The sequence below is a fragment of the Salvia miltiorrhiza genome, chromosome 5 (genome assembly GCF_028751815.1).
Source record: "Salvia miltiorrhiza cultivar Shanhuang (shh) chromosome 5, IMPLAD_Smil_shh, whole genome shotgun sequence".
NCBI classification, from domain to species: Eukaryota; Viridiplantae; Streptophyta; class Magnoliopsida; order Lamiales; family Lamiaceae; genus Salvia; species Salvia miltiorrhiza.
This window is the reverse complement of record NC_080391.1, coordinates 1,786,397-1,813,777: the sequence shown is the minus strand read 5'-3', so window position 1 is coordinate 1,813,777 and position 27,381 is coordinate 1,786,397. Positions and strand designations below refer to the sequence as shown.

Here is a 27,381-nt window from a genome sequence, read left to right as displayed (position 1 = left end):
TATTTTACCCAAGTCAAGAATAAGAGTTTAAAATTGATTGGGTGAAATTATGTTTATGTTTCAACATAATTTTCTCAAAAAACCTTCGGCCCAAATCTTAAAATTTCTTCCAACGGCTTCAAAAAAAGAACTCTCAGTCATCGACTCATCTCTCTAACTCTCATCTTCTCTTGACTCTATTGTGAAGATTATGGCTCAAAAAAAAGAAAAAGAAAACTAATAAAAAAATGATATTGGGCCCAAAAAACTAAACCCAACCCAAAAAACACAGCCCAATATCTATTAAAAATAATATTAACTTGGCTATTCTTCAGAAGAAAATTAATTTACTATAATAAAATCAGAATCATACAAAAAGTATCAAACCTCAGCAATATAGACTACACTATACTGCATTGCTCATAAAATATCAACGTTTTCATAGTATTGGCTGTTCCTGCTGTTACTACCAATTGTGCATAAACAGTCATGAGCTTAAGCAGTCATTAAGAGAAAACAAACAGTCATGAGCATAAAAAAAACATCAAGTTAAGAGTCACTAAAACAGTTTTCAAATCCAAATTCAGAGACAGTTTTAGAAAAGCAGCATAGAAAATCAGGGTCGCAGACGATGCTTGAGTACTTGGGCCTTCATTTCAAGAGAAGGTGTGGAACTAAGCAGAAAACTCAGCCAAATACCACCCCGTTGTTTATACCCATTCATTGACTAGGTCGAATGTCTTCGACATCTCAACCATAGATATAAGACCCCTCTTTTCCATACTACTAACAATATTGATTACTTGAACAAGTTCGGTGTCGAACATTCCACCAGTTCCAGTAACACTTGCAGCACTTGCAGAAGCTCCAGATCCAGACTGGTCATAAGACTCATAAGCTAGCTTCTTCAGGAGAGATGTCGGAAAGACTGGGATCCGCTGGCAAGCTGCACAAGGCGGGAAAATCTCGCCTCTGAGTAGTTCACCCTGAAGAATCATTTCATATGGTTCACGTTGCGATGCATTAGCCGCAGCTGCCCTGTTATTATACAGCCTGCATAAAGCTCTCCAGAATTCCTCTTTAGAGTAGTTGACGGTGCCGTCATCAGCAAAGGTGCCGTTGGGAAACTCTGCATCCAGTTCACCCATCCTGAAGTCTCTCAGAAGACTATTGAATACAGACTTATCGTTATCAGTCCAACATGTCCGTTCTCCCATGTCCATCGTCAAAGGCTGATAACACTAGACAATGTCCATCTCACAAACTAATCATCATTAAAACTTTAAAAACACAAAACATACCTCTATTCCCAAACTTGTGTTGTAACAGAATTGGCACATCATTTTTATATTCTCATACCTTGAGCATTTCTAAGCATAATGTCTGCCGATTGATAGTTCAATCCTACTCCTAAACCCCATTAATGCTGTTATATTTCATGCCCTTGATATGGTTGGTGTAGGCTGATAGACAGAAGTAGCTAAGGGATTTATTAAGGTTAACCACACTTCACACTTCATAATGTTGAAATCACACTGAAATTTAAGATTTGTGATGAAATTCGTAGGAGGTGTAGGCTGTTTGTTACTATGTTTGTTGATTTCTGTTGTAATGCTAACTGAATTAAGAAAAGCTACTAAATAGCTACTAACTGAATTAAGAAAAGCTACTATATAGATCAATCACCTAAACCCTAAAGAAATATGAAGAATCAAAATCTATGAAGTCGTTCCAATCTATCGCCAACACCTGCTGCAGATCCATGTCATCAAAACAAGCCAATATATTATGAATTAAAAAGAATCATACAACAGACAGAGAATCAACCAAATGTAGAATTCAAAAGTACAACAAATCAAAACAGAGAATCAACAAATCTAAGTATACAAAGAACAACCTCAACTCCTCAAATATCTAGCCAACTATCATCTCTAATTATCTAACTAGATGAGAAACCAAATTAATATTGAATCAACGTAATGAAGAAATATCAAGAATCAAAATCTATGAAGTTGAAAATGGAAGCTTACGATTTCTTCTTCTCTGAATTTCGTCCTTCCTCTTTCTACCGATTCCTCCTTTTCTTTGATCCTCCTCCTTTTATTCCCTGTTTCCCCAAAATATTCCCATACATCTTGCTTGTATAAGTAGCGTACTAATTTGATAGGCAATGATATCATACCGCTGTAGCTAAGGAGATGACATTAATTTGAAGTGATAGCAGAAGTTGAGTAGTAAATTTTTCCGATTTGCGTGCTCCAAATGGAGATTAATTAGTCACTAAGGCAGGTGCTAAAAGATAAAAAATTAATTTTGGTTAAGCCCCCATAATTTTCCCTAATAAATGAACTAATCACACTTGGCTAAATCTTAAAAACAACTTCTTGGATCTGTTAAATGAACTAACCATTTTGAAACAAGCTAATGTATAGGATTAGGATTAGCAGTCACCATAGCAGGGCTTCAAGTCATACAAATCAAGTCTAAGGCAGCGTAAGGAGTAAAATTATTCGACTGTGCTTCATAAAGGGATGAGAGCATACCTCTTCCAGCAGAATGATGCAGCGCAGTGGTCCCTAATCCACTTGGTATGGAAGGATCAGCAGCATGGTCTACGAGATACTTCGTGAGGGCAGTATGCCCTTGCCGAGCAGCATGCGTTAGAGGAGTATCTCCTGAATATCAATACCACAAAGCAGGAAGATGTAATAACCTAATCCCAAATTCTTAATCCATTGATAAACACATGAACACTAATTTACCATCCTCATCCTTTGTATTAATGTCCATCTTCAACTCCTCCAGCAAATACTTGCAAACCTCAGTTTGACCTTCCCTGGCAGCAAAATGCAGAGCCCCTCTCTGGTTGGCATCCTTCACATCTACTACCGTTTGAGCTAGCCCCATTCCACTATCGAGCTGCTTCGCCAATTCTATCAACACCACAATCCGCGTTACAACAAGAAGCATACCAGAAAAAGCAAAAACCCTAAGCTATAGCTGCAGCGTCCAATTATTTTTCTAAAGAAAAACGACAACACAACAGTGGCGGATCCAGTGGCGGATCCCCAAATTTTGAATTTTTTTTTTTTTTAAATATAGAAATTAAAAATATTAATAAACTAAATAATCTGTAATAGAAATACAAACGGGAGTCGGGACAGAGACCCTAACCTCTTAACTCCCCCAAATTTGAGCGCCGCTTCCAGACCAGTCGCGGCGTCGCCCCTTTCCGGCACCACCGGTCAACTGCCGCTCGCGTTCCGCGCTGCCGCTGTGTCGAGGAGATTGAACCACCGCCGCTTCCAGTCTACTGCGTCGAGAAGATTGAGGTACCACCGCTGGTCCGGCGTCCGCTGCTTTTGTTTGAATTTTTTTTCATTTTGTAAACCCCCAAATTTTCCTATGTTTTTCAATTAGATAAGAATTTGAGTTTGTTTTTTCTTTTTGTGAATGGTAGTGGTCCTTGGAGGTCCGGACAAGGGTAGACCACTTTTGAGTGGAATTTATTTTTGCTAATAGATTTGTGCTTTTTGTCAATTAGCCGACTTTTGAGTGGAATTTGAGTTTGTTTTTAGAAGAATACATTTGTGCTTTTTGTCCATTAGCCGATTAGATTATAGTTTTGCTTTTTTTGAAATTTGAATACAGTTGATACTTTTTAGTCAATTTTCAGTGGAATAAAATTGTGAATTAGCGAATTGTATATTTCTGAGTTGTTGGTTATGAATGCTAAATTGGATTAATTTATTTTTTTATAGAAAATGGAACGTTTTTTTTCTAAAAAACGTAGAGGTCAACCATCTTGTGATTCAGCTACACCTGCTATTGAAGTCAATGTAGAAGTTGAAGCCAATGTAGAAGATGAAACAAATTTTGATGAATACGTCCGTGATCCGGGGTTAAGAAAGCCAATTGAGGAGTTTCCTATTACTATTCGCGATCAAGCACGTAGAGAGTACTTATCTATGGGGCCTTGTCAAGTAGTTGGGCATACCTATCCGAAAACTCAATTTGGTAATCAACTAAGAAGTTTTCAAGATGTTTGGTATCAAAAGTTTGTGTGGCTAGAGTATAGCGTAGCAAAAGATGCTTGTTTTTGCTTTTGGTGTTATATTTTCAAGCATCCGGATAAAACAGGTCGGTATGGAGCAGATGCATTTACAAAAACGGGCTTCACCAATTGGAAAAAGGCTTTAATTAAATTTGTAGAGCACGTTGGAGATGCAGATAGCTGTCACAACAATGCTAGAGTACAAATTGAAGCATTTAAAAATCAAAGAGGGAGTATGGTAAATATGTTTAGATCAAATGCTTGTGAGGTGAACATTGCTTATCGTGCTCGCTTGACCGCCTCATTGGATGTTACTCGTTTTTTGTTGAAGCAAGGATTGTCTTTTCGTGGACATGACGAGTCAAATAGTTCTTCAAATCGAGGTAATTTTCTTGAGCTGATTCAATGGTATAGTGATCATAATGATATTGTTTCCAAGGTTTTGGGTGAACATGCTCCTGGTAATAATCAAATGACTTGTCCAAAAGTTCAAAAAGAGTTAGCACATGCTTGTGCTTTAGAGGTCACACTTGCGATAATTAATGATATTGGAGATAAAGTGTTCACCATTTTGGTTGATGAGGCTCGGGATATTTCAATGAAAGAGCAAATGGGTGTCGTTTTAAGATATGTGAATGGTGAAGGTTGTGTGGTTGAAAGATTTATTGGAATTGTTCATGTTGCTGACACTTGTTCACGTTCTTTGAAGCATGCAATAGATGATTTATTTGTGAAAAATGGTTTATCACTGTCAAAATTGAGGGGACAAGGGTATGATGGAGCTTCAAACATGAGGGGTGAGTTTAATGGATTGAAAGCCTTAATTTTGGAAGAAAATCCTTATGCCATGTATGTTCACTGTTTTTCTCATCAACTTCAGTTGGTTGTTGTGGCTGTTGCTAAGAGTATCATGATTGATACTGTGAAAGTTCAATTACACGACTTCAGGATGACTGGATGGGAGATGATTTTGGAGGGAGTCAACAGATTTTGTGAGGTGAATGATATTCCCTTGATTCATATGGAAGACACTATAACTCGACCTGGTTACAAGAGGCAAAGCATCACCAATGATCATTATTATCGTGTGGAGATTTTTAATGAGGTATTATTTTGTGCTTTTAAATATTTGATTCATTTCATTTATTTTAAATTTTTATTTATCAGTAAATTTTAATATTTAGGTTGTTGATCTAACAATACAAGAGCTAAACACTCGGTTTTCCGAAGCTAGCACTAATTTGCTTAGATGCATGGCGTGTCTTGATCCGAGAAATAATTTCTCCCAATTCAACATTGATCAACTCATGCGTTTCACTACTTTATATCCCGAAGACTTTGGGCCAGGTGATTATTTATTATTTCCACAATTACTTCTTGATTTCATTATTAATGTGCATTTTGTGCATTGTTTCTTTAGGTGATTGTCTATGTCTTCCACAACAACTCCGTAATTTCATAGCATTTGTTCGGAATGATTCTCGATTTTCAACAATTACCAATTTGGGAAGTCTTGCTCAGGAAATGGTTAAAAGTGGTAATCATTTAGTTTTTCGAATGATTGAGTTGACATTGGTTTTACCCGTAGCTACTGCTTCTGTTGAGAGAGCATTTTCTGCAATGAAGATTGTTAAGACTGATTTGCGAAACCGTATGAAAGATGAGTGGATGAATGACAGTTTGGTCGTGTATATTGAGAAGGAAATTTTCTCAACTATTGACAACGAGAAGATCTTGCAACGTTTTCAGTCAATGAGTACACGTCGAAATCAACTGTCATTTCTTTCTCAAACAGAGACGACTAGCTCGGGTTCGCCAAGTGTCTATTCATAGATTATTTGTAATGTAATAGACATGGTAATGAATGAAACTATTGTAGGTTTTTATTATTGTTGTTGATCTAATGACAAAAAAAACAATTATTTATTAATTACTATATATTATATCCCAAAAAAAAAATCGGGGGCTACCGCCCCCGGACCCCGTGCAAGTTCAGCCCCCCCCAACAAAATTCCTGGATCCGCCCCTGAACACCACTAGTAATCTTAATAGAAAAAAGGATAAGAAAATTGTATCAAACACTGCTTACTTTTGAGGAGGTCTAAATTTCCAGTCTGTGCGGCATTCAAGAATTGTTGAAATTTTTCCATCTCTGCAACCAAAAAAAGCACGAATCAGAAGATTTTGAACAAGGGCGGAGAATTGGATAGTTACAAAAGAGAAACTTCCAGAACAAACCTGCTAGAGCATCAGAAGCATCAGGCGCCATGAATTTCTCTTGTTATTACTCTCTATAATCTATCTAATTCTCGGTTTCGGAAAGATGATTAGAGAAGAATATGTGAAATTTGAGCTCAAGAGTAGGAGAAAATGAAGCAGTGTTGAAGAAGGCGCGGGAAATGCAAGGCTTTTATACTCCAAAACTCTCGATTATTTCAATTTAACCCCTCAATTATAATTAATAGCAGATGTTACCCATGAAGAAGCGTATGCGGTAAGCCGCGTAAATGTGTGTTCGTGAAGCTACTCGGGAGGAGTATTTATTTAAATTGAACTCGAATAATTTTCGATTTGTAAATATAAAATTAAATTATTAGTAATATTTTGTAAATTTCGTATTGGTGGAGGGAAATAAGATAGGGATGAGAGTTTTTCTTATTTTTCTAATAAACAATGTAAGAAAATTTAAATTATGTAAAATGTCAATTTTAATTTTAAATTATTTTTATTTTATTAAAAAAAATTGGGTTATTAGCCTGTAAATACACAAACTTTTTCAACTTTCTGAAATTTAACATGACTTTTATATTTTATTCATAAATACATGAACTTAGTATTTTTTTTTTAATTTTTGACATTGACAAGAAAAAACTCTAATTAATATGTTAACGGGAAGGCTGAAATTCACTCTCCAATCAAAATAATGAATACAATTATTTTATTCAAATGCATATTCCGTAGTTCACGTCATGTATTCCGGCCTCTACGTCAACAATAAATAGAGTTTTTTATTAGCGATGTCAAAAATCAGAAAAAATGTTAAGTTCATGTATTTATGGGCAGAAAATAAAAGTCATGTTAAATTTCAGAAAGTTGAAAAAGTTTGTGTATTTACAGGCTAATAATCCAAAAAAATTTAAAATTTCTATAACTTAAAAAAAAAAAAAAAAAGTCTTAGTGACAATTTTGAACTCTGAAATATCGATGTGGCTCATTGGATTGTACATGAAATTTATGTGAAATTGTGTCTCATTGTTTGGGCCAAAAAATAATGGTTATGGCCGAAATTTTATAAGAATAAATTCAAGCTATTGGTTTGAATCGAAATAGTCTAATTTTAATTGGACTAGTCCAAAATTTGATTGGGGATATTCAATTAATAAAAAAAAAATTCTTATTTTGTCAAACTCCACTATTGTTGTACTTGTGATTTTTATAATAATGTGTTGTTTTGTATGCTTGTCAGATCATTAGTGCTTATTTTTGTACGTAATACTGTATTAATTGAGAAAATAAGTTCTTTTTTAAAAAATTAAAATATAGTTTTATCAAAGATTATTATACTATAAAGTATTTTTTCCATAAATTTTATGGCTTGGCACGCTAGTCCAAAAACCAAATATTTAGATTTAAAGATAAAAAAAGGGTTAAGGTGCAGATAGGCCCCTGAAGTGTGAGCCCTTAGAGCGATTTGCTCCCTTTACTAACTGTGTGTGCAACTTACCCCCTAAACTACCAAAAATCGCACATTTAACCCCCTCCGCCCTAACTCCGTCAGTCCACCGTTAGTCAAACTTTTTTTTTTTTTTTTTTAATTCAATCCCTTCCTCCGGTGAGGCCAGCACCCTTTCTCCGGCGTCCGATGTCCCTCGAGAATGGCCAAGCAGCAAAACCGGTCGTCGAAGCTGCGCTGCCAGAATTCGGCCGTCGAAGCCGCGACACCAGGAGCAGCAGCTACTGTGACTCCCAAACCAACAGCAACATACAATCCAACCTCTCTCTCCTCACCCTCTCCTCCATCTCCCAAACCGGCCGCCGAAGCCGCGCTGCCAAAATTCGGCCGTCGAAGCCGCGACACCAGGAGCAGCAGCTACTCTGACTCCCAAACCAACAGCAACATGCCAACATACAATCCAACCTCTCTCTCCTCACCCGCCCCTCCATCTGCCTTCGTTTTCTCAGTTGGATTTGCAGCGGACTGGAATCTTGAGAGGGCAGATTGGATCTTAGTCCCAGTCCCCCATTGGCGTCATCTGCCTCTCTGACGCCCTCCTCCGCCGCATCCTCTCCCTCCCCACCCCGCGCCCATTCCACGCCCTAATCTTCTTCGACGTGCACCAGCTCTACTCCAAACCCGAGCTCTCCTTCCCCACAATCAAATCTGAATTCGCCCTTTCCAATCTAATAACCCTGATTTCAAATCCAAACTCTTCTTCTTCGAAATCGATTTCCAGGAATCTCAATCTTCCTTCGCCCTATTCGGCGTCAACTCCCTTCCCCACATCCGCCTCATCCCGTTGTCCGCATCCGACGCCAAGACGGATTCCGTTCAAATGGACGCCGCCGATTACTCGAGACTGGCCGACTCCATGGTCGAATTCATCAAATCCATAGCTAAGCTCACCGTCAGCCCCATTTTTGAAATTAAAATAAATTTCTATTAAAAAAAAAGTTTGACTAACGGTGGACTAACGGAGTTAGGGCGGAGGGGGTTAAATGTGCGATTTTTGGTAGTTTAGGGGGTAAGTTGCACACACAGTTAGTAAAGGGAGCAAATCGCTCTAAGGGCTCACACTTCAGGGGCCTATCTGCACCTTAACCCATAAAAAAATTTAAGTTCAAGAAAATTTTAATTTGACTGAACCAAATCAAAAATAATCCGAACCTATAAAATACTTGTGATAAAAAGACAATCATATACTCAAGTAGTTATTGATTACAATGTGAATAGAGACATATTTTTCTTGAAAACTTGTTTTTTTTTAATTACACGATAATAAATGAATCATTACATCGTACGCATGCGAGATTTCTCACAAAATATAATCTTTAGGTGCTTAATTTTGCGCTTAAATTAGACCTTATTGACCTTTTTCTCGAACACTACTATTTAGACTATATAGCAAAAAACACTACCGTATAATAGATGATGTTCATTACTCATGCTAAATTGGCTCGAACTTATTTGATAGTATATAAAATTAAATTGTCTTGAGATTATTCAAACTAATTTTGTAATATGAAAAAGACCAAAAGTCATAAGTAAGACTGATTCTATGTAGCATTGTCTCGAAACTTAAGTATGTAATCGAATTCATGCAACCGAATAAACATATCATAAGATTAAATCTTATTAGTGATTATGGTTTTGTGAATTGTTAGATCAATATTCATATATGGATTAAAACATTAATAAAATTATAAATACATTGCAGGATTCCGATTTGAATCCAAATACAAGTAATTTCAAGTATTCGAAAAACAAATCGATCGAGACTATAAACTTGTGTATGAACATTTTCGTCTATCTGTAAAATCGAAATAAAAAAAAGAAAATCAAATTCTAGCATGTTCAAGGAAATACTTACTATCTCGAATCTCTAGCGTTAATGGCGATCGAGCTTGTAGGCTGATGAATCCCTAAAATTCCGAGTTGATGAGTGGCACCGGAACCACGGCGGCGGCGGCGGCGGAGGAGGATTAAGCCTGCCATCGCCTCTGTCTATGCCTAGCTAGTCTAATCCATGCCACCGCCTCTAATGGGGGACAGGGGACTGCATTACTGAACATGCTACCGCTTGTGCCCAATGCCTCAACTTCGTCTTCACTTGTTGGGGATCATCGCCTGCAAATACACTCACGATCAATTTCTCTTCATCAGTTTCATGTTACGATCGATTTGAAAATGCACAAATATCGGAAATAAACCTAAATCGGCGCCGCACCTTTGTTCAAAATCTTCCAGGAATCGGAATCTCCGAAAGAGCATGATCGGATGCTTAATGTGGTGGGCGGCAGAGGCGCGGGGGCGGGGGCGGGGGCCGGAGCGGGGGGCGGCCGCGTGGGGGCGGTGCTGCCGGGGCTGGTGAGGGGGCTCGTCAGAAACTGGCGGTTCACGGCGAAGTACAGATCGAGCGCGGGGATGGTGGTGCACAGCCTCTGCCCTTCCTCCGCGTTGAACCCGAACCCGAGCTCGATGCAGCCCTTGAGCTCGTTCAGATCCTCGTCCGTCAGATCCTCCTCGCTCTTCCGCCGCTCCTGCTGCTGGACCTGCCGCCGCCGCCGCTCCCACGCGATGTTGCGCGGCACCTCGCGCATCGACAGCTGCTTCGTCAGCGTGCGCTTCTTCGTCCACAGCGGCGGCGCGTCCTCGCCCTCGGAGACGTACGACTGGGACGACGACGACGCGGACGACGGAGGCGGCTCGGCTGCTGCGCAGTAGTCGTATGAGTTTCGCGGATCTCCCATTCCAGAACGAAAACGCCGAATGTAGGTATGAGAATCAGGAAAAAGTTTTCAGAAATTCGAAAAATTTACTAAAACCGATCGATTAGCTATTTCTAGCGTGGTGTTGGCGGCGGCCGCGGCGGGAGGTGGGTGGGGAACCGCCTCGGGCCGCCGTAGAGGTGGCGGCGCGAGCTCTGTGCGGTGTGGGAAGGAAGAATTAACGGATTATTGAATCTGTTGAGGTGTAAATGGATTTGGATGGAGGCGATAGGAAAGGAAGGAGCAGAAGAAGTAGGTTTGAAGAGACGAAATGAGAGGCGAAGGCCATTGATTCCGGAGCTTCTGTTTCTGCGCGCAACCCTTCCTTTCTAACTGTTTCGGCCATGCCGTTAATTTGGCATCTTCTACAAATATTTGTTTGTAGATTAACATAAATTATACTCTTTCCATTAAATTATAAATGAAGTTAATTATATATTATTGAAATTTTAATAAATTCTCATTTTGCACGCAAATTTTAAATTCGTATGAGTATTAGAATTATACGTTTTTTTTTTTTCATTTTGCATATTCACACATTTTTCGACCAAATTTTATGATAAATTTAGTCATATGAAATCATACATGTTCGAGTATTAAAACGATGTGGACATCGGTCTAGGCATATTAAAACGACGTCGACTGAGTTTAAAATTAACATCTAACTAAATTAGAACACGAATCCATAGTCCTAGCATTAAATCGTTTAAAATTAACATCTAACTAAATTAGAACATGAATCGATAGTCCTAGCATTAAATCGGAAGTAAATGAGAGACAACGAGATAAAATAAAGCGACAAAGAAATAGATGAAATGGGGATAAAATAAAATTTAAATTGTTAGTTATGTAGCAATGCTAGGCGTTGTTTTCATTCAACCGTACAATACGATATTATTTATGATATCGATTATATTTATAATATGATATTTATGATATCATATGTGACTATATGGAAAATATAGTCATGGAATTTATTATTTATAAATTCATGTGGAGGTTGTGGTTTTTGGTGCAGTTAATTTATTATTATTATTAAACAAATAATTATAAAATTTATATAACGGTGGATTCGAATCAAAGAATTTTGACTCATGCATTAACCACTCATGCAAACACGATAAAATATAAATGGGGGAGTTACGGAGGAATTTTTTCAATTTCATAAATTTTTTATATTATGTTTTATTTTTTAATGACGTGAAATTCCATCTCATTTCACAGCTCACTAATCAAATGTAAATTTGATGTGATATTCGGTGAACCACGTCAATATTTCGGTGCTTTAAAATGACCTTGTGACATATTTTGACAAGATGTTAGTTTATGATTTCAATTATAGTTTAAAATATTTTTAATAAAACAAAAATTAGTTTCAAATTTAAATAATATTTACTCATTAAAAAAAATTAATAACTGCGATACGAGCGTGATGAGTTCTTTTATTGTTTAACTTGCATTAACCTAATAGAGTGGTTAATACTTGAGTTAAAATGTCTCGGGCTCGAATCCACCATTATACGATTTTTTTTAAATGTTTGTTTCTGAAAAAAATACCTAACACAAAAGTATACAATTACAACACAAAAGTGAACTAAAACCAAATACCTAGCTGTATGCAGTATAAAAATTTCAATTGTGTAATACATGAAACATAATAAACTACAAGAACTATACAATCCAGAATTGAGACATCCATTCTTGAGAGCAAGAAAAACAGCCTACACAAACAACATTGATCAACTTTGGGGGAAATCAATCCCATGCTAAAAGTGAAAATGAAAAACTATGTATAAAAAAAGAAAACAAAAAAAATTATTCATCACTCATCTTCATAATCTGCATGCTCCTGCACTTGTGGATCATCCTTTATAGCCTTGCTATTATCATGTGATCTTCTTCCCCCCGGAATTCGCTCCTTACCTCTGGCACGAGCTGCGCGTTCATTAGCTCTGACCTCCCCGCAACAAGCTTTCCCTGCATCCCCGCAGCTCCTCCTCCTCGTTATCTTTGGTGATTTAGGCCGCGTTAGTGGCAGCTGCGTTCCATCACAGCTAGTTAAAGATCAACGAGACATCTTTATAAAAGGACTAGTTAACACTGTCTATGTATATGATTGAGATATAAAAGAGTTGTTTGAAACCTTTTTGAGCTCAACCTTAGGGGGAGGTCCTTCGTGATAGAAACTAGGAACCGGATTCGCTCTGTACACCATGCTCTTCCTCAGCTCCTTTATGGCTGCTGCTTCTTCTTCCTACGAGTTGAAATAAAGAATTTTGAAAGCCACAAATTAATGATTTTGGTGATTGAAAAGGAAGCTAAGCATGTATCCACCTTCTGTCTAGCCTCGGCTTCTTGCTTCTCTTTCTCCAACGCCTTGTGCTTCTCATCCAGCTTCGCGTAATACTAAAATTGGTAGGCAGTTGAGATTTCAGATGATGTCTTCTTTTTCTTTTTGCTGAGAGAAACGACAAAAGATTTAACTTAGAAATGTACCTCCCTCCGTTTCTCTAACCGTTCCTCACAAATGAATTTTGGAGCAACGGGAACCGTGACCTTGAATTTATTCGTCCGAGCTGATGCTGCAGTGCTATGAGAGTTAAGGCTAATATCCACACCTCAATAGTGACAGCAAAAAGGAGAAGAAAAATCATCCATATTCGAGGTAAGGATATGAGGAAGTGTCTTCTTCTTCACACACTTCATCATCCTGCGACTTTGTTGACATTGTCGAAGAGTTTGGCTGCAATGAACAAGACATCACCTCCTAAATTCTTGAATGCAAATCCCAATTTCACTGTGATATTTTGAAGGGGACAGAACACTAACTCTGATCTGTGATGTTGGGCTATGCTGATCATCAGCACCAGAATCATCGGTCTCAGTGCTTATGGTTTTCTCCCCTGCCTCCTCATTGGCGTTGCTCGTTATGCCTAGCTCATCTTCATCTGCCTCGGAGGTGAAGATTGTCGAGACTTCACATCCACACCGGGGTTCTTTTCAAGCCGTAAGCCTGCAACGTCCCTCCCCATTTTCTCCCATGAATATAAAGCTCAACTCACACTAAATAACCCCTCTCAACATTCAAAATTCCTCAATGAGATTATGATGGCTTAGGGCTACTAGCAGAACATTACCAACAACTAAATATCATATAGAAACAAGTGAGTATCATTTCTTCAAACATTAATAAGTGATTCAAAGCTCAAACACCTCTTGTTTCAACTTATTCCTATAGTCAAACTCAAACTCCTTCCAACTTTGTTTTTTCAATCACTTGTTTAAAAAAGTTGCTACTTCAAAATGACAAATATCACCCAAAAATTGGAAGAGTATACAAAAATAACAGCAAGAGGTAAAAAAAGCTCTTATTCTCTTAATATTATAGAACTACAAAACACCATTCAAATAACCCTAAATTCATCCAGGAGTATTTTAAATTCATGAAATATCCACCAAGAACATCACAATATATTTACACATATATATATAAACCATTAATGGTCATATATCATATATATTTGAAAGGGAAAGCAGTGCATTTTTGGCTGAATACCACACTCAAATACAATTAACAAAACAATCAACACTTAGAAGAGGAAATCCAACATACATTCACACACACACACATAAAAATTTAAATGACAAATAAAATGAAGATCGAACCAAACAAATACAAGGACTGTGTTTTTGATAAATAAAAACAAAAAATAAAAAAAACTTGAACAAATGAAGAAAAGGAAAACATCAACGACAAAATAAGCTAAGAGTGATTTAAAATCCTTACAAAAATTCTGGACGGAAAGATCTCCAAGAAAAACCAGCACCACCTTCAGCAAAACCAACGTGAGCTCGATTCTAACGGCAGCAGCTGCGTTTAACTGATTTCAATGAATTTTTATTTTTATTTTTATTTTATTTTTTGGTTTGGCTTTTGTTGATGTTTTGTTTTCTTGAAGGTCCGTTTATGGCGGGCTGCTGCTGATTTACTCATGGCTCATCGCTTTTTTATAGTTTCTTATATTCATTTTTTTTATTTTATTTTTTCCTTGTTTCGTGATTTTTAATATCATAGCATTCAATAATGGAAATATTAATATTGTTTTCCAAATATGATCCCGAATATAAGAATCTCATTTTGATTGAGTGATTAGATGTAGATTAGCCTAGTCAAAGTATAAAACAAAAATAAAAAATAGAGATGAACACATCATTATTATAATTAGCAATTTTAAGAACACTCATATTGATCGATTCATTCGTCCGACTCGAATCGATTTCGGGAATGAATCAATTAGTATAGGGTGGGCGCGACTCAAGCTCGACTCATTCTTTATCTTGTGTATGCACATGCAATGCATGCGCCACTTTCTTTTAAAAAAACAAAGAACATAAGACATAAGTAAGATGAGCTTCTTCAATGCAGGATATTGACTTGTAACCGGTTCATTCGTGGATGAGATTCTTCCAACCAATTCAACGAATGTTGATGCTCTAAACTTGACGATGATTTTCACCTACGTTCAATTTTATGTGATTTTAGAATCACTCTAAGACTTATAGTGGCTAGCCATAATTTTAAATAGGAGTTCAAATAATTAATATAAAAGTGAGTATATTTATTTTTTATTTATATAATTTATATATAAAAAAACCTATGCATATAGATTAATTTAATAGTATGTGGTTAATACCCAAGACAAAAAATTATGGATTCAAGTCTATCATTGCAATCTTCTATAAATATTGATGATAGTTTAGAATATTTTTGAGATTAGGCATATAATTTGAACCGTCTATTGAGATTTTTTAAAAAATTAAGAAGATAATCGATTGATTAACAGTAATTTGGTTGGTTAATTTAAATAGTATAAATTTTAAAAATAAATTAGTCACCTATACATAAAAGCTAGTAGTATATATTAATATAATTAATGACGAAATTAATAATTATTTAATGATAATATTAAATAAATTTTGGTAAAAAGTCTTTTTGGGAATTAATTTGGCTTTTTATTTAGATATAGAGATATAGAGATAATAATACAAAACGAGAAGGGTTAAAGCGTAATTACCGTTACCTTCTTCACACTCACGCTTCCCCCAAAAAAATATAAAATAAAAATAAATAAATAATCACTACAAAAGATTTCGCGCCTCTTTTCCACCATCAAAACACACACACACAGTGGAAGAAGCTTCACGCACTACACACACTATGCTTTCCCGCAAACGTCCATCCAAACCCTTCATCCCACCCTTCGCCGCCCCCAAATCCACCAAACTCCTCAAACCCTCCGCCTCCGCCGCCGCCGCCGCCGCCGCGGAAGATGAACCACAAGCGATGCCGCCCCGTAAAGCCTCTACTGAGGCTCCATTTGACAAGATGGCGTCCGTGCTGGCGGACGCCGGCTGTACGCTGATCAACCCCGCCGGGCCGCCGTGCCTCCCCTCCGACCTCTACGCCTTCCGCCGACGTCTCGACGGAATGTTCTCCGGCGATTCCTCCCTTCGCTCCCAGTTTCTGGAGGGTTTCTGTGCTTACGTTTCTTCCAGCTCTAATTTGCGACGGTTTGCTAGCATTACCCTTTTGATTCATGGTTTAAGTTGATAGGATTTTCAGCTTATAAGTTTGTAGAAGACGGTATTGCACCTGCTTAAGATGTACGGAAATCACCTCCCAAATTAGGATTTTACGTTGTGGTAGTAGCACTGGAAACCACATAATGTCAACCTTCGAATTCCTGTAAACTCTTTCGGAACCGTGTGCGTGTGCGCGTGTGTGAGAGAGAGAGAGAGAGAGTAGATAAGAGGTGTAGCGAATGCTATGATGATTTTTGGGGTCTATGTGTATTTGTGGAAGAGTTTCGGAGTTGATTGTCGTGCAGCTTTCAACCGCTATCAATTTCAACATGGTGCCTTGAAGTGTTCTATGATTGTGGGGATTATTTATAGATACAATGCAATATCTTCTTGCGCGAACCTTTTCTTGTTTGAGTACTTTGCATTAACACAGTTCACGTGTGGCGAAAGTTGGAAATCGATATGGGAACGAGGCTAACAAAATATGTGGACTACGCATAATTTATTATATAACATATGAATTCAGTATATTGGGTGGATATTAACTTGTACGAAACAGTACCTACTCAATTTTTTGATTGTTGACGTTGGGTTCAAACCTGGTTCAGCTCCAATTTTTCAGCTGCTTTTTCTTTTCACACAGCCAAAACAGTTTTAAAGAGCATAAAGTCATCTTGTTTGCTGTCTTCATATCTCCTTCAGTTACATTTATTCAGCTTATAATTTTATGACAAGGTATCTTATGTAACCTTTTGTTATGTAGGGTGTTGTTACCCTGTCAGCGCGATGGCTTTGGATCAACAAGAAGTGAGAGTCTAGTTCGAGTACTCTTATTGGTTAAATCAATCCAGCAAGACCTTTTAGACATGTTGCTTGAGAAACTTCCTGAATTCTTTGACGTGGACCCTCTAGTTAGTGCTCGTGGCTACTCATTGCATCTTGATGAGGATGTGGCAAGGTTGATACTGAATCAGTTGCGATGGCTTGACTTCCTTGTTAACTCTGAGGCTTTCACTGAGAAACTGTTGCAAGTTTTAACTATTTGCCCCCATCATTTGAAGAAAGAGATTATAGGCTCGTTGCCTGAGATTGTAGGTGACCAAAATAATAAAATTCTAGTTGACTCACTTCAGCAAATGCTCCAGGAGGACTCTTCCATTATTGTTCCTGTGCTCGATTCATTTTCCAATCTCAATTTGGATGACCTTTTGCAAGAACAGGTAAATGTGTGAGTACGTGCTGACAATTTTAGATCTTGCTGGTTTCTGTCTTTAATATCATGCTCAAATTCTATATCTATTGTCCTTTTTTCAGATCTTGCTGGTTTCTGTCTTTAATATCATACTCAAATTCTATATCTATTGTCCTTTTTTCTTATGTTTTTCGGTCTCTTATCTTTAAACTTGTGAAGGTGATCATGATAGCGTTATCCTGCATAAGGACAATTGATACAGAGCACATTCCATACCTACTGAGATTTGTGTTGCTTTCTGCAAACGCGTCAAATGCCAGGCGAATAATCTCACAGATACGCAAACAGTTGAAATTTGTTGGAGCATCTCACTTACCAACATCGCAGCACAGAAAATCTAAAGAAAAATCTATTGTAGATAATACAAAAGCTTCCATTCTTGATGCCCTGAGATCTAGTCTACATTTTAACAATGTGAGTTTTATATTAAATTTGCCAAGTAGTCATTTTTCTTTCTTCACCAGGCCAATCTACATGTAAATCTAATAATCTGGTTTTATAGATTCTTTGCTTGGAATTACTGAAGGAACTGAAAAGTTTGGAGGAAGCTCAAGAGCACAAGGTGTTAGACATATGGTTGCTTACACTCGTATTCATGAACAGCGAATCCTTGCGAAAGAGTGTTGAAAAATTATTCAAGAAAAAAATTATTGAAGGTTGTCTTCAAGATCATATGTTTGATCAGTGCATTTTCACTGTTAAGGATTTGCCGAAGGTATCGGAGCACTAGAACAACAATTCTAAATTGGGCATCTTGGTGGTCCCTTAATTATGCCACTCATTGAAATTCTCACTTGATGCTGTTCTTGATATAAACTAGGATTATCTTGCCACATTTCTGTCATTATCTGCATACTTGTTGGCCTGCAAAGAACAACGAGCCCAGGAATTTGGTGTCCACATTTATATACGTCTGTTTGAAGAATCCAGTGATGCTTTTTCAAGACAAGAAGTGAGTTGAGTTTCACTAGTTTTATTGGCTATTTTCCTCATTAAGCTCGAGAGAAAGAGCTCCTTTCTTCTTGCTCACAGCCTACTAATTGATAAATTTGTGAAGGTTCTGGGAGCATTACTAACTCATGTGGGCTCTGGCGTTTGCCATGAGGTAAGCGCTGCTTTAGACACCATGGTCAAATTGGCTTCCAGGAAGTCCCAGGAGTTAACAGCGCTTTCTTCTCACTTAACTGGTATGCATTCGTCTCCTCTTTAGTGGAAATCAAATTTATATGAATTTTGCTAAACGATTTAAATGTAATTTCTTATTTTATTTAATTTCTCATTTAGGCATCTTGGATTATTTGGAGGTCTTTAATGTCGAGAGCCTCCACAAGGTATACTTTGTTATACTTCTGCTGGAATGATGATCCATCTTTATCTTTTTATTCTGTATTAACCTTTGATCAATAACTTTCATCTTTGCAGGTTTATGAAATATTTGTTTGTCTCGCAGTTTCTGCTCAATCTTGTTCACAACCTTTTGGATGCTCCATAGCAAATGAACTTCTAATGATTTTGAGGAAACAGGCAATTTAACATCTTCCTTCTACCAGTTTCTAATATTTATATTTAATTATCAATTCTATCCTCTTTGTATTGCTAGCGCTCCACTTATTTTTATCGTAATATTGTTCATGGGTTTCCTTCTTGAAGTCCTTTTAATGTTTCAGATCAATAACTCTGATCTGTTGTACAAGAAGATGGGCCTGATAGGAGTACTTAAGATTGTTTCATACATTGCAGATACAAATAACGTCTCTCTTCCGCCTTTATCACATGTAATGTGCTTCTCATAACCTCACACTTGCATTTTTTTTTTGACCTTATCACTTACAAGTGTGATGGAGTGACTGCAGCCATCTTGTTCTTGTCAGGCGTGTTGATATTCTAACAAGAAACATGAACGCTAACAGAGAGATGTCTCTAAAAGATGTTCAATTTTTAAGGTGCCCAGTTGTAGTTAAAAGTTCAAATAGAGGGCTTATGATAAGGGAGAATAATCAATTTCTTGCTTTGGGTTTATATGGGAATTTCATTAGAAGAGCTTCAAAACTGTATGGTAAAATAAGTTGTTATGCTAAGAGTGGAATTGGTTAATTTTTTAGCTTGAGTTGGGTATGATTTTGAGGAGCTTATTCCAATAATTAAGAACTAAGAAGACTACCTGAAAGCATAACTCTTTTTGATCTATATGCATCCATCTTTTTCTTTACTTATTTTTGTCTTGTTTTGTGATTCTTTCTGCCAGTTCTCTTCACAGATTCCTTTTGATACTGATGTATGCTGGACTCATCACTAAAAGTTCTTTGCAGAGGTCAAATTACGAGGAAGCAGTGGAGCTCTTGAAATTGTCTTTAGACTCTTGCAAGCAGCTCCCCTTACCATTGATTCTGTTTTATGAAGAACTGGTTTCTACGTTCCAAAACAGAACTCTTCACCCAGCTGTCATGGAATGGTGTGTGGCATTGTAGAGGCTGTTCTTTTGTGTTATAATTAATATTAACTTATTCCATACTCCATTCTGACTGTTTTTAAGTAATTTTATCATGCTTCCCTTTGTGTTGTTGTTGTTCCTTTTTTTTGTTTTGTTTTTTTTTTTTTTTGAGGAAGCTTCCGTTTGTTTGTTAATCCACCCTTAGTATAAAAGAACTGCCAATTTTCCAACCACGAAGCCCATATTTCTAGACTTCTAGTCCTCTTTAACCTCTTTGAAGCTGTGTTCTTCAGTTCACAGTGAATATACATAGCCTGCAATTCAAGTTCATAACATCAAACCTTGCATTCTGGCCATCCCATGTTCTGAATTTCCCTCTTAGCTCTTAATTCATATAACAACCTGGTTGACTATATTGCCTTTTAGGGTTGGCAACAAGTTCTGGAATTTGAGTCAATTTATCTATCTGATATTGATAATGGATTACTTTGCTGTTATCCTGCTGTATAATTGCTGTTAGCCATAAGGTTGACTATTTTGCCTTTTAGGGTTGGCAAACAAGTTCTGGAATTTGAGTCAATTTATCTATCTGATATTGATAATGGGCACTTGATTGTTCAAGACTTGCCTTATGGTTTAGAAGGTAAGAGAAATCTATTTGCTACATCCTACATCTTCAAAATGCTAAGCTAGGATCTAATTTTGTGTATCATTAAGTTAACTTTGGGTGACGTTTACTGGAACCTATTTTGTTGTTGCAGGAGAATTGTGGATGAATCTTGATGGTGATATATCTCCTGTATGCTTAAACATTATGCCACTTGTTTCCCCAATGTTTAGGTAATTAATTGTTTTCTTGTAACTAGTATGCTGTGATCTTTTGTTGAGATAATTCTTTGAAGCTTTGTTGATGACCTAAAATTTTGAACATACCTCCAAATTAGGAACTTAAAACTCCTGATAAGTGGTGATTCTATGTATTAAGAGTGTACTGGTGGGAAAGGTGTTTATGCATCATTTCTTATAGAGAATCGAAGCACAAGTAGATGTGTATTGGGCAGCGTACTAGAGTTTTTTTTTCATGGAATATGATGGAAATATCATGCAACTGCTGGGGTGATTATGTTATCCCATAGGGGCTGCTGGGGTGCACGGCTGTTGTGTTTAGAAAGAAGATGTGCTGTCTATGATGATCATTTTTACTTTTAGCTTATGTGGGTTTTCTTCTAACATTGACCCTGTAACTTTCAGTTAAAGTTGACTCTAGATTGACCACATGAGATGTTCTTCCTCTGTTCCTACTGAACTTTGTAATTTTTTTTGTCTCAGGTCCTCTTCACCTTTACAAGTTCTCCCTACGAAGTTTGTTTTACTTTCTATGGTAAGTGTAGTTTTTTCATCTGAACAGTCATTTTAAACTAAAAGGTACAAATGTCACAGTTTTCAGGCCAAATTTGTCAGGTTGAGAGAATGGCCAACCAAGGATCCCTAGGAGGCATTGATGCTCTTCTTGGTTGCCCTTTTAATCTTCCTTCCGCCAAGGTTGGGCATAATCTTATACTAGTAGACATTGTTTTGATGAACACTAATGAATTATTGTTTTTATTTGGTCTGCATCCTCTTCTATGGGTTTTTTTTTTTTTTTTGGTTAATGTTATGGCTAGTTTATTAGAATTACTGAAGGTCTTCAGAAACTATTACATGTCAATTTTTTGGTACCCCCATTTCCTGAATTATGTTAACAATATTAGGGGTTTCTTGAGGCCACGATGTGAGTCTGTCTACGCCAAGTGACACTCTACAGTATTCAATGTAAAACGTATGACTACAAATACTACATGCTATTTTCTTGATCACGTACGGTTTTTTAACCTGTTTGGAAAATCGCCAGTACTTATGCTTTGTGTTGAATTAGATTTGTATTTATGGTATAAATTGTAGAGCAAGTTAGTGCTATCCTAGTTGATTTAGCCAGTTAGGACTCTTGTGTATATATGGGTGCTTTGATCAGTAGATGATTATAAAGAAGTTTTTCCCCAAGGTTATGTTTCTACTTTGATTTAACAATTTGCAATTATGGAAAAAGGAAATACCTTTTTGTTTCCTCATATTATAACACCATGCCTCATTTTTATTTTTTAATTTTATTTTAGCAGCATGTCTCTCAATTTTCTTATGCATTTTTTTTATAAAATTTAAGTCCAAAAATTTGGTATATCCTAAAATTCATTGACATCCCATTTTCTATGCCTATATCACCTTGCCTTTAATCTTCATAAGCTGTGAGCTAAGGATCTTGGAGCTTTTCATTAATATGGTCACTGCTGCTACTGCAAACTATATTCTGATGTTATTCTGGTCTTGTCTATTGCAGTTATTATCTGAAACTTTATGGCAACGTTTGACAGTGAAGCAAAAGCAGATTTTTATTCTCTCTCTTTATTATGCTGCTAATTGGATAAGGGAGCTGGTAAATAAGCAATTCATCAGCTATATTTGGTTTTAAATTGATTATTTATTTCTGTTGTACTGCATTTCCTGCTAATTCCATTCTGTGCAGTTAAATGTATTTTCCACCCAAGTTGTCAATGAATGTGAGACAATAAGCCAAGCAACGAAGGAAGACATAGTACTGAAGCTATTAAAGCGCTTGAGGAACCTAGTGTAAGTTCTCATAAACCTACCGTTCGTGTGCAAAACCAAAACCAAATAAATTGTACAATGCATGCATTATGGTCGTACTGAGGATCCTTGACTGGGGTAGGCAGTGGCCTCCCCCTGTTACAGTATAACAATCTACATGGCAGATGAACTTCATCTTCAATGAATGAACCTTGAGTTGCTACTTGCAAACCATATTGCTAACTACAACATGATAATTGACTGTCTGAGTATGCTTTGATGATGCAGGTTTGTTGAATATTTATTGGACAATTTTCTCAAACAACACCCAGTACTTCTTCCTGATCTGTGTCCTCACTGGGAGCTGTCCCCTGTTGGTGAGTTTGACTCTGTGGGGGACTTAGAAAAGATAAGTCAGCATCTGAAAGGGGGTGAAGTTATGTCCAAAAATCAAAAGAAACCCAAAGGGAAGTCCTTGACACCATCAGCCAGTTCAAACGCTGAGGAAAAACTCAAGCAGCCAACTTTAGTTGATGTCTGGAGGAAAGCAGGGACCATACCGAGCCAAGAAATTCCCGATGAGGATGCATCTATAGCGTCCTTGAGGGCCAAGCAATCTGCATCCGAGGAAAGTCAGGCTGAAAATTCTAATATGCCACTAAATATTGAAATATCTGCACCTTTGAAGTGTTTAGATGCACAAAAGCACAAATTCAGGCCACTTCCAGTTGATTGCCTTTCCATACTTGCATGTCCTGAGGTTTGTTTATGTCTTGCCTAATTTTAAGCATTATATATGATATTTTCAGCTGTAGATTGCATCTGAGTATGTTAGGAAGTGTTTATGGAGGTAACTGAAAGAGTATTTACCTTTTGATTGTTTGCAATCAAACTTTTTATGTCCTTGCATCACCAGGAAGCTGAATTCTAAAGATAGGACTTCACGTACATTGTTTGTGGCGGGTATTAATTTTTCTTAGCTAGGGACTTCTATCATACTTAATAGCAGCAAGAAAATGCAGCATATGTTTGCCATAATTTTAAAGGAATGGAATAGATATATTTTAGCTGCATGTCCTTACGTTATTTTATTCCTTGGAAGTTGGCACTGGTAGTTAGACTTCAATGAATATGTCTTTCTTCTAATGTTTATTCTTTCTTTTTGTTCTCGCCTATATGTAGAATAATCAAAGTTCCTGCTGTGCAGACCCAGCTGCTGAGGTATCTCTCTCTCTCTCTCTCTCTACACACACACACACACATGGTGCACACTTTCCTTGAGATCATCTTGGCACATATGAATTTCTATTTATATGCCAATGCTTACTATAGTGAACAAGTATATTTAAGAATATTAAGGATGTTAAAACGTTTATGCACTAGTAGTTAAGTAAATGATACATGAGGGTATTGATATTAATGGTGGTTATTCACATTGGCAAACAGGGCCAACTGTGTGTTTCCCTTTCTTGATTTATTAATAGAAAAGTGGGGTCAGCCTAATCGGCCACCAAACAAGATATTTTTCATTTAAAAAGTCCACTAAATTGTTGCAAGAAGACTATTCATATTGGAAATGTGTTCAGAGTTACTAATTACTCTTGAGATCTCAAACAAACATTAAATATCAAGAAGCACCAGATTCAAGTAAACTAGGAAGATGGTGTTTTGTAATGCTCTCTCATGAAAGAATAATTAAAAGTTGCAAAATCTTAGTACTATCATTGATCAACTGGCAAGCATATGTGAAGATTACTTCTGGCTGTGAAAACTGTATTGACCTAGGGACACCATAATAACTTAATGGGAGGAATGCATAATTTCAGTTTGCAACTTGAGATCCTAATTCTAAGCTATTATGGTTCTAAAATGTGTTGCTAAAATCTGTCACTTGACTCTTGCTTATTACTAGCTGCCACTACATCTCTATCTCCTGCGTGATCTTCACAAAAAGCTGGATCTCTTGAGTCCCACAAGAAAACAAACTTTACCGAGATGCTTCAGCGCTCCATCTGGGTTTATGGGAATGAAATTGACTGAATTCTTCAGTAGGATACGGCCTTTGTTTCTGTACCTTAGGAGAAACTTTGATCGGGCAGTACGCATTCTTGGAGAAGGTTAGCAACACAAACTTGTTAGCTAGTATGACAACTTTAGAGTAATCATATCTGACATAATCTAATTGTAGGTGCTGAAATATGTCAAGAACATTGGACAACTCAGTCTAGTTTGGCTGCAAATCCAGAGATAGTAAATACATGTGTTTCTGCATCACCTATTATGACTTCCGTTTCAGTTTTTAAAGAGACGCTTCTCTGCTTTGGGAAGGTGATACAATCTTTGCTTCATTTGAGTATTAGATTGTTTTGCCTTTTAATTTTGTTGTGCTATTAGTTCTGAGCCCGAGCTATATTTAGTTTTCCAAATAGTAATTATTGATGACACTCTTGTTTGTTTGTTTGTTTTCTTAAATAAATATACGTAGCTGCTCAATCTGCCAGATCTTCTGAAGGAGAATGCCATCTTATCAGATCTTCTCAAGGCCTTCCAGCCAACGGAAATATCTGGCTGTTTCTTCCAAGGAATGCAGTTGATTCCTTCACCGGGCAGTATGGACTATTTATATTGTGGTGCTTATATTTTTCTAGAAAGTGTCTTTGATGTGGGTATGTTTTTTAGTTTCCATTTTTCTTCAATTTTAAACCAAAAGAAAGAACATAAAATGAAATCTGTTTGCTCAACTATTCCTTTTGCAGCAATAAACTTTTCATTTACACTGGCTTCAGAAGTCTTGCTGACTTTAGAGTTCATGGTTACATCCATCCACACATTCCTTAATAGATCTCTGGGTGAAAGTGAAAAGGATCCTTGCACAAGATTTAGTAAGGAAATCATTCCTTTTCTTCGCAACAAACTGGGGAGTTATGCACATAAGCTCTTGATGCACAAGTGTGATAGGGATGATGTTGGCGGTAGTTTGAAAACCAAAGTGAGTGTTCACTACTGCAATCTCACTAAGTTATAAGTTCCAAGAAATGATGATGATTCTAAACTTATCATTGCAGGGGGAAATGATCCAAAAGATACTCCGCCTTTATTTGGGTAACTGCCAGTCAACTTCTGATTCACTAAACGGTCTTGCCTGCTCCATTTTACCTCAGGTGCACTCATTCTCTAGCAAGGCTTTACAGAGTTTGCTATGAAATATATATCTTAGAAGTATTTATTATCACTGCCGAAATAGCCTAAGATACCTTTACTTCTATCTTTCATATAATCTAACTGAGAACTTCAATACCAGTACATTTTTGTTTTGAAATAAATCTGTCACATTGTATGCCACATTGCAAACACACTCAAATAAAGGCATGGTTGTTTAGATTCTATATGGTTACATTATCAGCAATCGTAGGATCCATTGAAAGCTTTAGTTAACCTATCTTAAGCTTTGAATTAAAAGGCAGAATTATTTAATAATCCAAATGGCTATGTTAGCCTCAGATTAAATTAATCTTAATTGTATTAGGTTTTGCCCTCCGGAAACGCAATGGAGGATGTCAGTACTTTTCCTAGCCTTTGCCCTGCGACAATGAGTGTCTGGTACCGAGTAATGGTGAGCTGCACACTATCTTTTTGTGGCTGAGAAGTTATATCAAATAATTGAGATACTGATGTTAAGTCATTATGTGCAGCATGAAGAGAACATATCTGCACTCAACAATTTGGTGAGCAGCTGGTGGTTCTGTGTTTCCCAGTAAAGAGTGAATTTGGTAACTCACTTCAATATGGATTAATAAACAAATTGCTATTTATGCTTTTGCTGCTTAGGTTAAGGAAATTTCTCTGTTAGAGAAAGCAAGAGGCGGTGCTAAAGTGGAAGACATACAGAGGCTTCTGAACAAAATGTTGCAGTCTGTTAATGTGGTTGTATCCCTGGTTAACATGTGCAGGAATAATGACAAGGTGGTCTCCTACTTCTTTTTAGTGTTAGTACTTTTGAACTATTGAGCAATTGAATATTTACATTTTACTTTAATAAATTAGGTGAGCATTCATGCAGTGGCTGTTAAGTATGGAGGGAAGTTCATCGACAGCTTTCTGAAAGGTAAGCGTAATTTGTCATTAGATGTGGTCTCTACACTGAAAGACTACAGACCAATGGAACACTGTATGGATGAATACCTATGAGCTCCACTTTTTAATCTTGATAATGAATCAAGTTTGTTCCTGCATAGATGCTATTTTTGTTATTGCTTAGTGATACTGGATATTTCTTTCCCTCAATAACATCTAGAGGGAGGTTTTTGTTATTGTTATTGTTTTCTTGTATTCTTAATCAAGTTCTCTCCAGTTTTTGACTTCTTACAGGCTCAGTTTCCATTGCACAAGGACCTCATACTTCACCTGGTCAGAAACTTTGAATAGTCTCATTAATCCGAACAATTTTGAAATGTCTATTCTGACAAGTTTCCGGCATTCTCCAGATTAAAGAACTGCAGAAAGCGACAAGAACCATACAGAGACTCTGCTCTGAAGCGAAGGTTATTTCCCTAAATCTGCATATTGTAGGATTGCATTGATTACTTTTCACCAATAGCTGTACAATCGAGGAACCCTTGACATAGAATTATTGCTTTGTGAAGGGATCAAAACAAACTGCTATAACTGGCAAAATTCCTTTGACAAAGAGAGCTATGGAACGATTTTTATTTCATGTCAAAGCCCTTCTTTGCACAACGCCAAGTGGATGCTCATTCTGGATTGGTAATATATTAAGCTTCTTGTGTGATTGGTGCGATCGTCGATTATTTAATTATTAGATCATTCAATCGTGGATTTTCAGGCAATCTGAAGCACAAGGACTTGATGGGACAAGATGTTAGCTCGCAAGCATACTTGGATGATCAGAATGATGGAATTAATGAAGATCCTGCAGAGGCCATTGTTGAGGACCAAGCGATGAATGATGTTGAT

The 27,381-nt window shown here is 37.0% G+C and overlaps 5 protein-coding genes across 8 annotated transcripts; 2 read left to right on the top strand and 3 right to left on the bottom strand.

Annotated features, from left to right (window-relative positions):
* Positions 1 to 485: 485 nt before the first annotated feature.
* LOC130984959 (uncharacterized) lies at positions 486 to 6,252 on the bottom strand. Of its 2 annotated transcripts, none has more exons than XM_057907660.1 (5): positions 6,123 to 6,252; positions 2,742 to 2,912; positions 2,523 to 2,654; positions 2,010 to 2,086; positions 486 to 1,220 (listed from the first exon to the last, which is right to left on the bottom strand). In XM_057907660.1, exons 1-5 carry the CDS (start codon positions 6,181 to 6,183, stop codon positions 690 to 692), a joined length of 972 nt encoding a protein of 323 aa, XP_057763643.1. In that variant the 5' UTR covers positions 6,184 to 6,252; the 3' UTR covers positions 486 to 689. The 2 variants fall into 2 exon arrangements, with proteins under 2 accessions (XP_057763643.1, XP_057763644.1); XM_057907661.1 differs by having other exon boundaries at positions 486 to 1,211.
* Positions 3,055 to 5,971, top strand: LOC130984957 (uncharacterized). Of its 2 annotated transcripts, none has more exons than XM_057907658.1 (3): positions 3,055 to 3,311; positions 3,741 to 4,416; positions 5,454 to 5,971. In XM_057907658.1, exons 2-3 carry the CDS (start codon positions 3,744 to 3,746, stop codon positions 5,864 to 5,866), a joined length of 1,086 nt encoding a protein of 361 aa, XP_057763641.1. In that variant the 5' UTR covers positions 3,055 to 3,311; positions 3,741 to 3,743; the 3' UTR covers positions 5,867 to 5,971. The 2 variants fall into 2 exon arrangements, with proteins under 2 accessions (XP_057763641.1, XP_057763642.1); XM_057907659.1 differs by lacking the exons at positions 3,055 to 3,311; positions 3,741 to 4,416 and adding exons at positions 4,950 to 5,138; positions 5,218 to 5,380.
* Positions 6,253 to 9,399: 3,147 nt separating the features above from the next.
* Positions 9,400 to 10,815, bottom strand: LOC130984961 (uncharacterized). Its single transcript, XM_057907663.1, has 2 exons — positions 9,979 to 10,815; positions 9,400 to 9,878 (listed from the first exon to the last, which is right to left on the bottom strand). The coding sequence occupies exons 1-2, from the start codon at positions 10,499 to 10,501 to the stop codon at positions 9,790 to 9,792; spliced, it is 612 nt and encodes a 203-aa protein (XP_057763646.1). The 5' UTR covers positions 10,502 to 10,815; the 3' UTR covers positions 9,400 to 9,789.
* Positions 10,816 to 12,109: 1,294 nt separating this feature from the next.
* Positions 12,110 to 14,484, bottom strand: LOC130984955 (protein WVD2-like 2). 2 transcript variants are annotated; one of them, XM_057907655.1, is made up of 7 exons: positions 14,307 to 14,484; positions 13,349 to 13,532; positions 13,196 to 13,262; positions 13,016 to 13,107; positions 12,854 to 12,925; positions 12,663 to 12,773; positions 12,110 to 12,557 (listed from the first exon to the last, which is right to left on the bottom strand). In XM_057907655.1, exons 3-7 carry the CDS (start codon positions 13,245 to 13,247, stop codon positions 12,342 to 12,344), a joined length of 543 nt encoding a protein of 180 aa, XP_057763638.1. In that variant the 5' UTR covers positions 13,248 to 13,262; positions 13,349 to 13,532; positions 14,307 to 14,484; the 3' UTR covers positions 12,110 to 12,341. The 2 variants fall into 2 exon arrangements, with proteins under 2 accessions (XP_057763638.1, XP_057763639.1); XM_057907656.1 differs by having other exon boundaries at positions 12,678 to 12,773.
* A 1,187-nt stretch (positions 14,485 to 15,671) lies between these two features.
* LOC130984951 (uncharacterized) lies at positions 15,672 to 27,130 on the top strand. Its single transcript, XM_057907651.1, has 30 exons — positions 15,672 to 16,090; positions 16,866 to 17,322; positions 17,514 to 17,768; positions 17,857 to 18,069; positions 18,175 to 18,306; positions 18,412 to 18,541; positions 18,639 to 18,685; positions 18,777 to 18,878; positions 19,022 to 19,129; positions 19,664 to 19,806; positions 20,334 to 20,428; positions 20,547 to 20,625; positions 21,115 to 21,166; positions 21,247 to 21,327; positions 22,160 to 22,255; positions 22,346 to 22,449; positions 22,696 to 23,167; positions 23,590 to 23,628; positions 24,320 to 24,524; positions 24,596 to 24,735; positions 24,893 to 25,073; positions 25,164 to 25,396; positions 25,473 to 25,568; positions 25,934 to 26,020; positions 26,100 to 26,132; positions 26,236 to 26,370; positions 26,452 to 26,512; positions 26,776 to 26,814; positions 26,892 to 26,948; positions 27,051 to 27,130. The coding sequence occupies exons 1-29, from the start codon at positions 15,738 to 15,740 to the stop codon at positions 26,894 to 26,896; spliced, it is 4,173 nt and encodes a 1,390-aa protein (XP_057763634.1). The 5' UTR covers positions 15,672 to 15,737; the 3' UTR covers positions 26,897 to 26,948; positions 27,051 to 27,130.
* Positions 27,131 to 27,381: the final 251 nt, after the last annotated feature.

Coding starts and splice junctions, on each gene's coding strand:
- LOC130984951 (XM_057907651.1), top strand. CDS start 15,738: ATGCTTTCCCGCAAACGTCCATCCAAACCCTTCATCCCACCCTTCGCC. Junction 17,323..17,513: donor ATGACCTTTTGCAAGAACAG/GTAAATGTGTGA, acceptor AAACTTGTGAAG/GTGATCATGATAGCGTTATC. Junction 22,450..22,695: donor AAGCGCTTGAGGAACCTAGT/GTAAGTTCTCAT, acceptor TTGATGATGCAG/GTTTGTTGAATATTTATTGG.
- LOC130984961 (XM_057907663.1), bottom strand. CDS start 10,501: ATGGGAGATCCGCGAAACTCATACGACTACTGCGCAGCAGCCGAGCCG. Junction 9,879..9,978: donor CTGGAAGATTTTGAACAAAG/GTGCGGCGCCGA, acceptor GTGTATTTGCAG/GCGATGATCCCCAACAAGTG.
- LOC130984955 (XM_057907655.1), bottom strand. CDS start 13,247: ATGTCAACAAAGTCGCAGGATGATGAAGTGTGTGAAGAAGAAGACACT. Junction 12,774..12,853: donor AAGCCGAGGCTAGACAGAAG/GTGGATACATGC, acceptor TTCAACTCGTAG/GAAGAAGAAGCAGCAGCCAT. Junction 12,558..12,662: donor CTAAGGTTGAGCTCAAAAAG/GTTTCAAACAAC, acceptor GATGGAACGCAG/CTGCCACTAACGCGGCCTAA.
- LOC130984957 (XM_057907658.1), top strand. CDS start 3,744: ATGGAACGTTTTTTTTCTAAAAAACGTAGAGGTCAACCATCTTGTGAT. Junction 4,417..5,453: donor AAATAGTTCTTCAAATCGAG/GTAATTTTCTTG, acceptor TTGTTTCTTTAG/GTGATTGTCTATGTCTTCCA.
- LOC130984959 (XM_057907660.1), bottom strand. CDS start 6,183: ATGGAAAAATTTCAACAATTCTTGAATGCCGCACAGACTGGAAATTTA. Junction 2,655..2,741: donor TAATACAAAGGATGAGGATG/GTAAATTAGTGT, acceptor ATTGATATTCAG/GAGATACTCCTCTAACGCAT. Junction 2,087..2,522: donor GCATCATTCTGCTGGAAGAG/GTATGCTCTCAT, acceptor TTGGGGAAACAG/GGAATAAAAGGAGGAGGATC.